The sequence below is a fragment of the Neoarius graeffei genome, chromosome 16 (genome assembly GCF_027579695.1).
Source record: "Neoarius graeffei isolate fNeoGra1 chromosome 16, fNeoGra1.pri, whole genome shotgun sequence".
Lineage (NCBI taxonomy): Eukaryota > Metazoa > Chordata > Actinopteri > Siluriformes > Ariidae > Neoarius > Neoarius graeffei.
In genome coordinates this window covers 40,946,813-40,962,467 of record NC_083584.1, presented here as the reverse complement: position 1 = coordinate 40,962,467, position 15,655 = coordinate 40,946,813, and the positions used below count along the sequence as shown (strand labels likewise).

Below are 15,655 nucleotides of genomic sequence, written 5' to 3'. Positions count from 1 at the left end.
TGAAACTGGCTCTCATCAGGACCGCCCCAGGAAAGGAAGACCTAGGGTTACCTCTGTTGCACAGGATAAGTTCATCAGAGTTACCAGCCTCAGAAACTGCAAGTTAACAGCACCCCAGATAAGAACCCACCTAAATCTTCACAGAGTTTAAGTAGCACACACATCTCAACATCAACTCTTCAGAGAAGACTGCATGAATCTGGACTTTATGGTCAAATTGCTGCAAAGAAGCCACTTCTAAGGAAGAACAACAAGAGGAAGAGAATAGCTTGGGCCAAGGAACACAAGGAATGGACATTAGACCAGTGGAAATCTGTCCTTTGGTCTGATGAGTCCAAATTTGAGATTTTTGGTTCCAATCGCCATGTCTTTGTAAGACGCAGAAAAGGTGAGAGGATGGTTTCTACATGTGTGGTTCCTACATGTGTGGTTCCCACAGTGAAGTATGGAGGAGGAAGTGTGATGATATGGGGGTGCTTTGCTGGTGACACTGTTGGCGATTTATTCAAAATCGAAGGCACACTTAACCAGCATGGCTACCACAGCATTCTGCAGCAACATGTCATCCCATCTGGTTTGCGCTTAGTGGGCCCATCATTTGTCTTTCAACAGGACAATGACCCAAAACACACCTCTAGGCTATGTAAGGGCTATTTGACCAAGAAAGAGGGTGATGGAGTGCTTCGTCAGATGACATGGCTTCCACAATCACCTGATCTAAACCCAATGGAAATGGTTTGGGATGAGTTGGACTGCAGAGTGAAGGCAAAGCAGCCAACGAGTGCTCAGCACCTCTGGGAACTCCTTCAAGACTGTTGGAAAACCATTTTGAGTGATTACCTCATGAAGCTGATTGAGAGAATGTCAAGAGTGTGCAAAGCTGTAATCAAAGCAAAAGGTGCCTACTTTTAAGAATCTAAAATCTACAACATATTTTGGTTTCTCATCTCATCTCATCTCATCTCATCTCATCTCATCTCATCTCATTATCTGTAGCCGCTTTATCCTGTTCTACAGGGTCGCAGGCAAGCTGGAGCCTATCCCAGCTGACTATGGGCGAAAGGTGGGGTACACCCTGGACAAGTCGACAGGGCTGACACATAGACACAGACAACCATTCACACTCACACCTACGGTCAATTTAGAGTCACCAGTGACCCTAACCTGCATGTCTTTGGACTGTGGGGGAAACCGGAGCACCCGGAGGAACCCCACGTGAACACGGGCAGAACATGCAAACTCCGCACAAAAAGGCCCTCGTTGGCCACGGGGCTCGAACCCGGACCTTCTTGCTGTGAGGCGACAGCGCTAATCACTACACCACCACTGCCTTATCTTTTTCTCTTTATATATTTTGCTGCAGGGTGGCATGTTGGTGTAGTGGTTAGCGCTGTCGCCTCACAGCAAGAAGGTCCAGGTTTGAGCCCCGTGGCCGGCGAAGGCCTTTCTGTGCGGCGTTTGCATGTTCTCCCCGTGTTCACGTGGGGTTCCTCCGGGTGCTCTGGTTTCCCCCACAGTCCAAAGACATGCAGGTTAGGTTAACTGGTGACTCTAAATTGACCGTAGGTGTGAAGGTGAGTCTGAATGGTTGTCTGTGTCTATGTGTCAGCCCTGTGATGACCTGGCGACTTGTCCAGGGTGTACCCCGCCTTTCGCCCATAGTCAGCTGGGGTAGAACAGGATAAAGCGGCCAGAGATAATGAGATGAGATGAAATATTTTGCTGCTGTAACAATTTAAATTTCCCCTTGCGGGATAATAAAAGGCTATCTTATCTTACCTTAAAACAACAACTACAACAAACAAAGAAACAAACCAGAAAGCGATGGATGGAATCTGATGGAAGTGTTTGAAGCGTGCTCATTATGAATGAAGCAGTGTGGGCAGGGTCGGGGGGGGGGGGGGGGGGGGGGGGGGGGGGGGGGGGCTAAACGGGGTGTCTGGCCCTTTAAGAGCGCGCGCTCTGGGGTGGCGCTTCCCTCCACCACACTGCTTCTTGATATTAATAGCGTTGGTGTCTTGAAACTGACGTAATGCTTTGAGTCTGAGGTCCTGACACGCGATAACGTTTCTGATAAAGAACCGCCATCTATGCAAACAAAATAACCTTTAAAAAAAAAAATCTGTTTATTTATTTATTTATTTATTTAGAAAGCGATCAACTCGGGCGTTGATATATCAATAAGTAAAGAAACAAAAGCAAATAATAGACTAATAATAATAATAATAATAATAAACAATACAGTCACACTGATCCTCAGTTGCACAGGAGCAATTCGAGATATCCTTTCTAACAAAGAGAGAGAGAGAGAGAGACAGAGAGAGAGAGAGATATATATTTCCCGAGATCAACAAACAAACACAAAGGGCGGTTCATGGTTTACACTAAAACAACAACAAAAACAAAAACAACAACAAGAACAAAAAAAAGAACATGGGCCACCATCTTTCAGAGAGATGCACAAAAGGCACATGCAATACACAAATCAACAGGTAAGGAATGGATGATGATGATGATGATGATGATGATATAAATAAAGCGGAATCAATGAGCGTCGCGAGCGCACACACACACACACACACACACACACAGCAGCACCAAATCAAACCGCGACACGCGCGCGCGCTTTACCGGAGGAGCTGCTGCTTTTCATCGCGAGTGTTGTGTTATGTAACGGTCCGGAGAGGAGGACTAATGGGATTTCGCGAGATCAGTGGCGTGTTTAGTTGTGCAGCGAAACACAGGCAGGAGGAAAAGAGGCTGCTCGGGTTTCACACGCCTGTTTTCGGGGCTGTTTTATTGGGTCAAGCGCGTGAGAAACTGAAGCAGCGGCAGCAGCAGCGGCGGCGGCGGCGGGGTCACGCTCAGGCACGAGGAAGAAAACAGCACGAGCTCCAGTAGGTTCGAGTCCTTCTGTTTCTCGTTTCTTACCCACACTGAAGGAGTCCTGCTTTCCGGCATGCGCTTTTCAACACTCACACAGCAGCAGCAGCAGGATTAGTATTAATGATCATCATCATAATAATAATAATAATATCGATAAATATTCATATTTATCTATAAAACCGACAGATAGGTGTTTAATCCGTATCGATAATGCTTTTATTTTAATGCTGTTCCTGTGATTTTTGAATCCAGTGAGAGGTGATGTGCTCGGTGGGTTTGTGCCGCAGCATGTCTGTCCCTTTATTGTTTGGAAGGGAAAAGGAAAGACACAGGGTAGTCTCTGTAAGATCCTTATCAAATTAGGAGCGGAAAAAAATAAACAAAAAGTCTGTTTTGGTGCGTAAATGAAGCGTTGAGTGCTGGTTAGCGCTTAGCGCCCAACTTGAGAAACTTTCCGTAACTGATGTAAGATAAGAAAGCGCGTAGGCATGGCAACGTGCTCGAGACTCGAGGCTCGAGACCATTTGGCCGGCTGTGTGTGTGTGTGAGAGAGGAGAAGAAGAAGAAGCAGTTTGTTTTTTTCCTGTTTGTTTCTGAGAGAACTGTTTTTAATGATAATAATGATAATAAAATAATAATAATCACACACAGCTTTTTTACTGAGTTATTTCAGTTTCTCTAGCTGACGTTCTTGGCAGCTTTGGTGGTAAAGTTGTGCTGTGGCCTCAGACTGGGAGAAATTTCTGAATGGCGGCTTTTATGTGTTTCTATAAAATAAGAAAAGACGTGTTAGAAATGTCACACGGCTAAATACATGTTTGGAGTTTTTACACAGTCGTTTGGTCGCTTTAAAGGCTTTGCCTTATACTTTGTGGCACTCTTGGGCTGTTCACAAATTTCTTTTCAACAGGAACCAACAGGGTTTGATCATAAACTAACACAGGTCCATTTGTGCACTTTTTTTCCTCCACTTAATTAATAGTAACTACATATTAACTAACAGTAACCACACACAGGTTATCCAAAAGTTTGTGAAAGTTACACTTGTTTGTATTGTTGCTTGAGCTGTAAGTTTTCTTGAGGTTACCCTTCGTTTGGGTTTTACTTCCTTTAAATTAATACACATAGGCATTATTGGTAAAGTGTGTGTGTGTGGGGGGGTTTACTTTAACCTGAGATTAAAAAAAAATACCCGCCTTTTTACTTTAAAGCAGAACCCACATCTGATTGTCATGACACAAAATTCCCAGGCTGCTTCCAGTAGACGGCTCGGGCTGTTTCCTGTAAGCCGAGAAAGCAGCCACTCTGGGGCGGTCTGGAAATGATGCGCCCTGGGCCTGCTGCAAGGCTGCTTTCTTGTCGGTGAAAGTTTCTTAATGACAAAGGCCCGTGAAAAGCAACGGCGCTCATCATTCAGAGAGGTGAAGAGAGACTCACAACTGTAAACAAAAGTTTCAGATAGCGTCAGCGAGGATCTGCTGCTGTGTCATCGGTATTGTTCTGCAGTTACAGCTGTGCCAGCTTCACATAATGTGTGTGTGTGTGAGAACCTTACATTAATGTTTTTTCTTCACATTAATACTTTTTGCGAGTTCAGCTGGTGTGATGTTGATGCCCTGAGACAACTTTTCACAAGTTATATTGTTATATTACTTTTCTTCCCAAGGTTGATGCCTTTTTAAACAACCTATTGTGGATATTTTGTCCTTCATGATTGGCTGCATGTGTTGAGATCCATTTGTTGCACTGGCTTGCCTTTTGAAAGAGAAGAAAAAGATCTGTGTGAGTTGTCTGATAAGAACTGTTTGAAGTGATTGAAACGGTCGAGGTAGATTTCAAATGTAAATGGGTGCGCATCTGTGAGCCCTTTGGGCGGGATGCAATAGATCAGCGCTGTATAGCGGAGAACTTTACGGCTGACAGATGAATTTGGGCCTCGGCGTTCGGAGAAAGAACCAGTGGGGGGGCTTGCATTTGTTCTACACGGCTTTTGAGTTCGCACAACTTTTTTTTTTTTTTGGACTGGCTTCTTATCACAGCAAGATGAGCCTCACACTCTTGTCTCTTCCCTGCAGATTCATGTGTGTGTGCTGTTGAATGAGAAGCCTGTTGAGAGAAAGAAGTGTTTGAGTTTTTTCTTTTTAATGAAATAGGTACAACTGGCCCACTAAGTGTCAGTCTTGATAGTGATAGAGAAAATACAGTTTAATCTCATTAATCCGGTGCTTTTTTTTCTCTGCATGAATGGATTTGTAAGTGGCTATTACGTGTTAGTTTATGTATTATGTATTAGTGTTCAATAATTAACACGGTTTTTATTTGTGCATTTGAGTTGGACAATAAAAGATGATTTACACAGTGTTTTCAGATGAACTGTATTGTGTGTGTGTGTATCTAATATATAAATTCCTGAGTTTGCAAATATGCTATAATATATGTTTTCAAACCCATGTCTGTGATCTGCAAACAGAATCTACTCCAATAACTGATTTCTAAAAAAATTTAGTGTTGAAACTTCAGGATGAATCATTGTTGCTTTTCTCACACATCTTTTTTTCTGTGATAATTTCAACCTTTGTCTTCTGTGGTTACAATACTCAGATAGCAGATAATGGAAACTTGATTTTCGGTAAACATCTTGCATACTGAAGTGAACGGAGAAATAACTGTGCTCTGTGGTTTCTAAGATTATAACTTTTAAAAATTACACACTTGAGTCATCTCTTAGTGTTTTAACAACATGAGTCACAGTTTGAGCTAACTTTATTTGTCCTTAATCTTGATTTTCTGTTTATTAATAACATTTTGTTCTTTGAGACACGTTGTTGACTTATGTCATTTTGTTGACTTGTCTGTAAACTGAAGTAACAGTCAGTTTGTTCTGGGGTTAGATGATCGTTTGCTGAAGTGATATGCAGATCGAATCCAAAGGTGGGTATTTATTTACATTTTTTACCTGAGGTGTTCATATTTGGCCCCGAGGATCATCATCATGACGTTTCACTTTCTGCAGGTGATTCGGCAGGTGAATCTGTTACACAGACTGATGTTGGAGTTTTATAAGCTTCTGTTGTTTTGATTATGAATTAGAGCCGTTTAATTTTTGTAATAAAACCAAATATAGATTTATTTGATGTAGTTTTTGATCAGCATAACAATGTTTGAGTTGCACAGAATTAGTTTCAAGTTAGGAAACTCATTTGTAGTGAGATTGCTGATTTGGTTATTTTTCCTGGCGATGTATTATTTTCACTTCCGTATTAAGTTTGTGTGTTTTAATTGAAATCCCAGTCCTTACTCTGTTTTCAGCCTGTAATGATTTTATTACACCGAGGAAACATTTTTATGTGAATTTGCACATGAGATTTGCCTTTTATTTTGGGAAATAAAGGCCACCCTTTTAAACCTTTTAAAATCCTTTCACAAGTTTGTTTAGTGAATGTTTTTGCAATTATTATAATTAGAGATTTCATTCATATGATTTTCAAAAAATAATAAGAATAAAAATAGTGAATATAACAATATTTTGTTTGTCAAACTTCTGCTTTTTCACTTTAAAAACAGCATGAGTGGTCTGTGTGTGTGTGTGTGTGTGTGTGTGTGTGTGTGTGTGTCTAATGGGTGAAACTCTTAAATCAGACAGCAGCAGTGTTAGGAGGCAATACAATGGGTCTGTACGTTGTATAGTTTTTAATGGACTCGTTTTCTATACCATTTTTCTTTGAGAATTGATTTGAGAGGCGCTCCACGTGAATCGCCTCCGCGTTGCGCTCTTGCTGATCGTCTGGAAAACTTCGTTGTAACTCTGGGAAACTTCTGGAAGAACCCGCACCTATCTGTCTGACTCTGCTGTAGCAAAATCCGTGCCATCACGATGCACGGCCTCGGCTCCTCTGGAACAGTGATGAGTCAGTTTAGCCTTCTCCGCTTTCTTCGCTTAGCAATGGTGTGTGTTCCCTTACCGCACGTTTTCAGTTTTTCTTTTCTCTGTCTCTTTCTCTTACACCCCCCTCCCCTCCTCTTGCCTTTGTGGTCGAGTGTTCCTTTTCCATCTGTGTGGTCTGGAGGCTTGTGTTGTGGCTATAGCATAGGCTTCTACATTGTTCAAGACAGGTCGGACAGAATGAGTCGGAGCGAAGGAGGAGTTGGAGGGAGGATTGGAGGAGTTTTCCTTGAGAATGTTTGTTTTCCTGTTTCCAATTTGGTCGGCCAGAGGGCCTGTTCTGTCAGAGCTCCCATTCACGGAACCTGCTGCGAGGATGCCTGACTACGCCATACACAACCGCCCGCGCTCTCTGGATGTTTATTGCGGTTTCTGTGTTGCATTTATCACAACGATGCTCTTTGAGTTTATCCAAAGTTGTTGTTCTCTGTTTGCCCGTCATATGGTAATCCTTACGGTAGGCCGCACAGATTTTCTTTCCGTACTTGTGTAGGAGTAGAAGAGCTTTATGTGTGCATTTATTGTATAATGTACAATAAGCATACAGTAAAATGTTGGTCGAGTGTTGAAGCGTGTGTGTGTTCAGTGTTGTAGTTCATCATCTAATCTGTGTTTGTGTCTGTGTGTTTTGTAGTCAGGCTTTGCAGTAACTGAGAAGAGAGAGCAGTGTGATGTGGCTCCAACTCTCATCCAGGATCGTCTGTGAGATCCCCTGAAGAGGACGTGCAGGAAGGACACCACGTTTTGTGAGAAACGAATGTGGAGACAGGACACCAAAAGTGAACTCTGCTCATGTTAATGGAAACAATGGAATAAATTGGAAAGCAGCATGGACGTGGAATAAAGGATATCTCAGAGGCAGGGCAAGGGCTTTGGATGTTCTGCCAACTCTGAAATCTGCCTCCCGTGGATGTGGTGCTGATAATGCTCTAACCCAATGCTCAGCAGAGGTATGTGCACGCATCATTACATGCTAGGAAAGTACAGGAGTTTTACACCGTGTGCCTCGTTCTGTATTAGCGACCGCTAGGTTTCTCTCACATGCATGCAACTTACGGCAGGAACCAACCAACCAACCAATAATTTATTTCACTAAACTCCCACATTATTATCATGGCAGGCTGAACAGCGTGAGGGTAATGTGAGCTTCTCCTGGCTTTGTTCAATTTCTCACGGTCACTCACTTCTATACAGCCTGCGTGTTCATTTGTACACTGCTTTTGATCCTGAATACATTATTTTTGTTTTCAATCAGCTGTAATATTATAGGTCACAAGCTGAAGGATTTTCCAGTCTAATCTGTAAACACACTATTTCCATAAGTGAATAAACAGTTACAGTCTGGATAGCATGGCATTTAATATGACCCATAGAAATCATGAGAAATATCCACGTGACATTATTATTGCCAGGTTTGTGTCTGTAGAGTGAATGATTTTTTAACGCAAAATGACATCTTGCTTTCATTAGTTTAAATGACGTGACACGCCTTGACATGCACATTTAACACCTGAGTTTTTTTTTTTTTTTTCCTTGTTGTTTTTCTCCATTTGGATGCTGACTTGTGCATACATGCCATACTGGCATATTTCATTAACGTGAAATGCCATAAGTTTGAAGAACTCAAAGTCCATTGGTGTGAAAGTAATTTTATGTGATTTGATGTTGTCGTTGCCATTGCCATTTTGACTACAGTGTGGTTTTAGCTCTTGGCTTTTGTACACGTGTTTCTCTCTGTAGTTTAACTAACAATGCAAAAGCACCATGCGTAGAAATCCAGTAATCTTATTAGGTTCTGAAAACGGTCACATACTTTGCGGTCTGAATTTTCATCTGAGGTAATTCTAAATGAAACAATATGAAAAAAGGTCACAGTCGCCTGCTTTTTATTTTATTTATTTATTTGCTGTGGACGTACATATTAAACGCCCTGTAATGAGCAGCGATTACGAGATCCTCACTTTGTTAACACTGCAGAAATCGAGGCTTCACTGATGTGCCATGTGATTTCAGCCGATTAGCGTAATGTTAAACACATGCCATTTCTTTCTCAGACCAGTTTTCGAAATAAAAATCAGTGTGTGTGTGTTTTTTTTTATATGCTTGTGATTACTTCTCATGGTCCTGACTGGAAAATGTGCTTTAGCAGATGCCTTTGTTCGGTCTTTTGCGAGTCGTGGAGGGATTTCTGAGAGGGAATATCAAGATTAACCCTCTCGCTCATGCAGTCCAACAAAGACTCGAAGGTCAAAGGTGATCTGCCATCCTTAACTACTAAGATGAAGGCTTAGAGGCCCCTGGTATCTCCTGTTAAATGGCATTGTGTGCATTTTTTTTTTTCAATTGCCAAACAGAAAATCTTTGATATTTTTCCTGTCAATCACTACTTGTTTTTGTTCCAACATCAATGCTTTTTCACAAGCTACGAGAAGTAATTCAGATCTCACGTGGCGTGAAATTTCCATTTTCCTTCTAAGCTTTGTTGTGATCAGTTTATTTTTTGAAGGCAAAAAAACGTAAAGTTTCCTCATGTACCAAACGTAAGCCGCTAGATTTTTTTCTTGTGAAGTCCTGAATGGGACAGAGCGCACACAGTTCTTTTTGTTTTTACATGCATGTCAAATTCTTTCGATTACGTTCATTATGTCTTATATTAAATATAGTTAGTTTTTTTTTTCTTTTTTATCAGACATCAATGTCTGATGTCTGATAAAAAAGAAAAAAAAACTAACTGCATGTCAAATTCTTGAAATAATGAGTTAAAAAAAAAAAAAGGACACTGGCTTACCCAACTAGGTCAGTCTCTAGCCTCGCATCTTCTAGCTCTGAGATGTGTTGCTGTCTGTATTGTGAGCCATTTTTATATTTTTTTATGCCATGATTTGAACACTTGGATTAGTATTTGAGTTTTGTTTTGTTTTTGTATGTATAACGACTGCTCTGGATATGTGCCTTCTTTATCTTTTATTTACCTTTTGAGGTGTGTTTTATGGCCAGATGTATTTTTTTATATGCTGCATAACACTTTTGTGCCTTCGTGAGTTACTCTTGAGTATATTATTTGGACTCTTGAGTTGTACAAACTCTAATTGCCCCGATGTGTACCTGTGTAATCTATGCGGTGACCATGTATCGAAAGACAAACATTCTTTAAAAATCTCAAGATTACTAATCTTCTATTGGTTCAGCATGTAGCTGAGGTTTTGAGGCATTTCCGGGCTAGATTTCTGAGCACTCTGTTTATGTGTTATGCAATGCAATTGAAAAAGACAAACACGACCAAGTGAATATCAAAATATAATCGTGTAGCAAGCTACTCTGCAGTACATTTTAGTTTGGATATGAAATTCTTGAAACTTTCATCTGCATTTCAGGTTCGAACGTTTTAACCAGCTAAGCCGTTAGGACTGGGAGTCGTCAGTCGTCAGCACGCTTAACGAGGCAGCGAGTTTTCTGTAGTTTACCTTTTGCACTAATGGGCTAGGAGTGCAGGAAGTGAAGTAAACATGAAGTTTGTGACAGTAGTGAGAGCTGCTTGGATTTGGTGAATAGGGTGAACCTGCTGAAGAGGAAAGAGGAGAAGGCTGCATCTGCCAGCCAATTATGCCCATGTTCTCCCTCCTTGCAAGCCACCTTCTCCTCCTAATTCCAAACCACCCCACTGTCCAAATAACATAATTAGATAGAGAACATAAAAATGATCCTGGGCTGCTGATAGAATGCAAGATAAAGGAGCAATTCACTGCGTCGCAATGGTTGACTGGAGCCCTGTTGTTTTTAGTGGATTGTTTCCGTGAGGCCTGCAGCATATGGTGGTGGAAAAAGAGCCGTGAAAAGGGGCTATAGAAGAGGGAGTTGGGCGCAGCAGAGCTGCAAAAACAAAACGTTGTGAATCGACCCTGGCTAAATGGAGGGGTAATGGCGAACACCACGTACTCAGGAGTTGTTTATTTGAAAAGCCAAGCTGCATTAATCAACGTCTTCATCACCGGCTCTGGCAGAGTGAATAATGTGATGCTTTTTTTCATGCCCTGTTTTTTTTTTTTTAATATTTGCTAATACAAAATGTAATTTTAACACGACTCCAAACCAAATTTTTCACACTTTGAGTGATGTCTGTGCAGTGTCTACTGCGCTGTTGGTGCATGGCTCAGAACCCACACTGTGCCCACTGCACTATGTAACTGCCAATTTGGTGTAAACGTTCTGTTTTTTTTAAAAGATGCAGCTTGGTTTGCTTGTCGCAAAGGCTTTCCTTTCAATGATATTGTGACCAAGCAATCACCTTGACGAGACAGCCACCGGTTGAGATATATGCATTCCTTCTTTTATGCCGTGCTTGGAGACCTGGCGTTGTAAGCCATGGTGTGTGAACTTAGGTATTTGAATAGTAAGCTGAGGAGAGTGTCATGTATCCAGGCCGTGTCGTTGGCAAACGGAAACAAGGACCTTTAAAGATCTCCCCATTTGTTTAGCCGAAGCCCCAGAGGCTTCCAATCCCTCGCCCCCTTCTCCTGAGGCTATCAGATGTTTCCCTTCCACAAGGAGGGCAATTCACAAATGTAGGTGTTGTTACAACATGGACGAGACAACAGGCATCGTGTCAAACAATGGTTCAGCTTGCTGTAAAGACTGCATTGCTTGGCTGATTAAGAGGATCAGATAAAGGTTTAACAGAAGAGGAGCCTTTTTTCCTAACATAACCGGACACTGTTTCTGTTTCTAATGTGATTGCGGTTACAAGAAGCTTGATTTGTTACATGATTAGAAATCAACTGGAATGAGGTGTTTCTGTTGGTTTATTTTAGTGAGGTACAAACGTAGCGTGCCGAAAAATGATTTTGACATACACTCTCACAGACCTACAGCTCGCCAACTATGGCCTTTTCCATCTTCTCACCGCCATCAGATAGGCATCAGCCTGGAGGACAGGAAGGCTACGGATACTCTGCTTTGTAAAACACAACAGCCGAGTGTTGAACAGGCCTATTCCCGTCTCCTGGTCTGAACCCTGCAGGCTGCACTTCGTCTCTGTCAGGGGGGGAGATGGTGAACGAGGAGCTCGGCAGGCCTCCCTCCCCTCCTCTCCCCACTGAAGAGTTATGGGCCACGGAGCAGAGCCCAGAGCCGGTCCTTCGGCCATGGCGCTCGCCACAATCAGCACCTATTATGGTCAACGGGCCCAGGGGCCTGTCAGGTCCCGCTGCCTTTTTGATTCACCGCTCGCCTCAGATTCCGCCCGCAGTCCCCGGCCTTTTCTTCACTGTGTCCTTAACTTCCAGATAGCAGATAAAATATCCATAAACAGCACTTGAAAGAGAATGTAAATGTTTATAGGCTTCCTGCAAGACTTATCTGATATTGTTCTTATTTATACGTCAGGTCTTGTACATTTCGAGGCAGACGGGACCGGCCCGAATCGGAGCCAAATGGCTTTAAGTGCTGCCTCGGCGCAGCTTTTGCCAGTGGGGGAGGTTTTTAAGTGGACAGTTGGACGGTGGAGGAGCTAGCCGGTGACACCAGGATGGAAAGAATGCATAGACAATACAACACTGATTCCTTTCAGCTCCCCGTCACTGCTGCCAAACGATCAGCAAGATTTCACCTTGCGAAGCCCACTGACTGCGGCTTCGAGTGTGTGGGCCAACTTTCCCTGGTCACACAACCAGAAAAGTCATTTTCTGGCCTTTTTCACTTCAGTCAAGTTATTGTAGCTATATATATATTTATACAGTACCCGTCAAAAGTTTGTACACCCCTACTCATTCATAGGTTTTTCTGTATTGTGGCTATTTTCTACATTGGAGAACAGTACCGAAGACATCAAAGCTATGAAATAACATATGGAGCTTATATGGAATTACTGCATGTGGTAAACAAAAAAGCCTTACAAATCAACATTTTTTTCATATGACGCTTTGTACACCGTTGGCATTATCTTCACCAGTTTCATGAGGTAGTCACCTGGAATGCTTTTCAATGAATAGGTTTGTCTCATCAAAAGTTAAGTAGTAGATGAGTTTCTTGCCTTCTTAATGCGTTTGAGATCAATCAGTAAATAGAAATAATAAAATACGATAAACAGCCCTATTCTACAACTGTAGTAATCCATATTATATCAAGAACCGCTGGACTAAGTAAAGAGAAACGACATCCGTCGCTACTTTAAGACATGAAGTGACTTTTAATTCATAAAAATGAAGAAAAAACATTGAATTAGAACGTGTGAACAAACTTTTGACTGGTACTATGTATCGGACACATCAGGTTAAAACGTAAGCTGCTTCAGCTTGAGCACTTGGGGCCAAATTTACTTTCTTTGCTTCTGAACGGCACTCAAATCCACACCAATTTCCCAGAGAGTTGAGCCATGCAGTAAATCACGCCGCAGGCCTGGAGCGCTCCTGCTAACTGCAGCGCATGCAGAGTGCCTGGGTGGGAGGCAGTCCTGTCGAGAGCAGGGTGTTGACGTAGGCGGAAGGATCATGCTATAATGTTGCCATTAGTCTCGTATTGATGAGTCGGTACATGTCCTGAGCCTGGAGAGCTCCACTCATGGTAAGAGGCATGGTACAGACCTAAATGGTTTTACACAAGCACACACACACACACACACACACACACACACACACACACACACACACACACACACACAAACATGTTTCTCATTGCTTCTGGAATAATTGAATTTTAACCAGGGCTTCCTTTCATGTATAGTTGCTGGCATGCATTTGCTTGTAAACAGTAATCATACTATCTGAGATAAGACAAATAAGACAAATATAACAAAGAAGCTAAGAAAACTAAATGAAATATGCAAGACTGTAGTTACATAATATTGCATATCAGGTAACTTTTAATTCAGGAATAAAACCTCTATGTCTCTGTCCATCTGCTAGGCAGATATTGTGCTGATGTTAGCTCTGACTCAGAAGGGTGTCCCCCCCCTCATTAACCATGTATTTCTGAAGACATAATTGAGATTCAATCTGTATTAGATTGTTAAAAGGCTGGAGATTTATTTTTCTCTCTCTCGGTATTTAAGTAGAAAATTTCGGCAGCAGCCTGTGCAATTAAGAACGATGAAGTAACGATATGGTAAAAGAAAGAAAGCTGCTGAACAAAACAGCAACCAAACAGCATGTGATTGAGCTGTCGACTTTAACTGAGATGGGCGTATGACTCAGGACGTTCCCATGATATGCAAGACACTCATGCACGCTTTGTTGTTTCAGCTATTATAGATGGTATAGCTCAGGGTGTGGCTGTTTTATCAAACATGCAAGGATGACTAATCAGTCCTGGGGCTACATGGCATGTGAAAGGGATAATCTTTGCACAAAGCAAATACTGGAATCTTGTAAAACCAGTGGAGAAGTACTTTCTATGCTGTGAAAATGCTGAACGCTTCCTTCGAAATGATCGACTTGAACGCTTGGCTTTAATGGTACTTTTTTTTTGGGGGGGTTTTTTTGATGAAAAGGTGTTTGAGGTGCGGTAGTGTGCATGTGGTGTGAGGGTGTTAGAGTGGTGCAAAGGGGAACAAAAAGGAGAAGAGATACAAGCTGGGCGGACTGGATGTTTATCACGCCCGTATCCGATAACAAGGCAAGTGTCTTCTCTTTAGAGTATTTCTCTCGACTTATCTGTGCTGGAAATCCATGCAGAATATTTGCTAAAAGCCAAAGTGTTTGAAGTAAGTGTTAGTTGAGTAAATATGACGGGGGGGGGATCCGGTAAATCTGACATAAATCTTCGTAAGTCTTGAGAGGAAATTTGAAAGGAATAAATCGATTTCTGTAACGATGTTTCATAAAACCAGCAACTTAAAAGAAAAAAAAATAATAACTCCAAGGCATGTCAACATGTAGGTACTGTATAACATCCAGCTCAAGGATACCATACAAATATTTTGCCTAAGGTGCCGGTTGGGCAGTCGCAGGTCTTAGTTTCCTGACTACCATGTTGCTACATCTAAGATCTAATCACGCCAGAGAAAGCTTGAGAACACAGAGGCAAAAGAGAGCAAATTAGCTCACAATGACACCAGTCCTTATCACTACTCACTCACACACACACACTGTGCACTCAGCTGTGTCTCTAGTGAATTCTGCATCTTTGAGTTAAACGGTGATGAAAACTGCTTTAAAAACAGATTATTTCTACTTCGACTGATCTAAGCTAGCTTTCATGTCCACGTTTTTCCTCACGTTTCTTGTGCTGCAAGAACAAATTACATTATTTGAAGACTGTTTGAATTGTCATAACAAGACAAAATATCCTGCACACTTAAGATTATCTGGAAACATCTTTTTTGGCGACGGCACGGTGGTGTAGTGGTTAGCGCTGTCGCCTCACAGCAAGAAGGTCCGGGTTCGAGCCCCGTGGCCGGCGAGGGCCTTTCTGTGCGGAGTTTGCATGTTCTCCCCGTGTCCGCGTGGGTTTCCTCCGGGTGCTCCGGTTTCCCCCACAGTCCAAAGACATGCAGGTTAGGTTAACTGGTGACTCTAAATTGACCGCAGGTGTGAATGTGAGTGTGAATGGTTGTCTGTGTCTATGTGTCAGCCCTGTGATGACCTGGCGACTTGTCCAGGGTGTACCCTGCCTTTCGCCCGTAGTCAGCTGGGATAGGCTCCAGCTTGCCTGCGACCCTGTAGAACAGGATAAAGCGGCTACAGATAATGAGATGAGATGAGATCTTTTTTGGCCATGTTGGAGTGGAGCATTTGTGTGATGTACAAGAATGGGAATGATTTGCGTGTGTCATGTTGTATATGGTGTACGCTTAGTATTTTATAAAAGCATGCCTTTTAACTGTCAAATAAT

The 15,655-nt window shown here is 42.2% G+C and overlaps 1 protein-coding gene across 5 annotated transcripts in view; it reads left to right on the top strand.

Annotated features, from left to right (window-relative positions):
- Positions 1-2,414: 2,414 nt before the first annotated feature.
- trps1 (trichorhinophalangeal syndrome I) overlaps positions 2,415-15,655 on the top strand; it is a 160,773-nt gene continuing 147,532 nt past the window's right edge. The window contains exons 1-2 of one of the 5 annotated variants that reach the window (XM_060942961.1): positions 2,415-2,492; positions 7,464-7,779. In XM_060942961.1, coding sequence (XP_060798944.1) covers positions 7,767-7,779 — 13 coding nt within the window. In that variant the 5' untranslated portion in view covers positions 2,415-2,492; positions 7,464-7,766. Of the gene's footprint in view, positions 2,493-2,585; positions 2,902-6,804; positions 6,833-7,463; positions 7,780-14,135; positions 14,438-15,655 lie in introns of those variants that run through there. The other 4 variants (XM_060942959.1, XM_060942960.1, XM_060942962.1 and 1 more) reach the window with 4 other exon arrangements.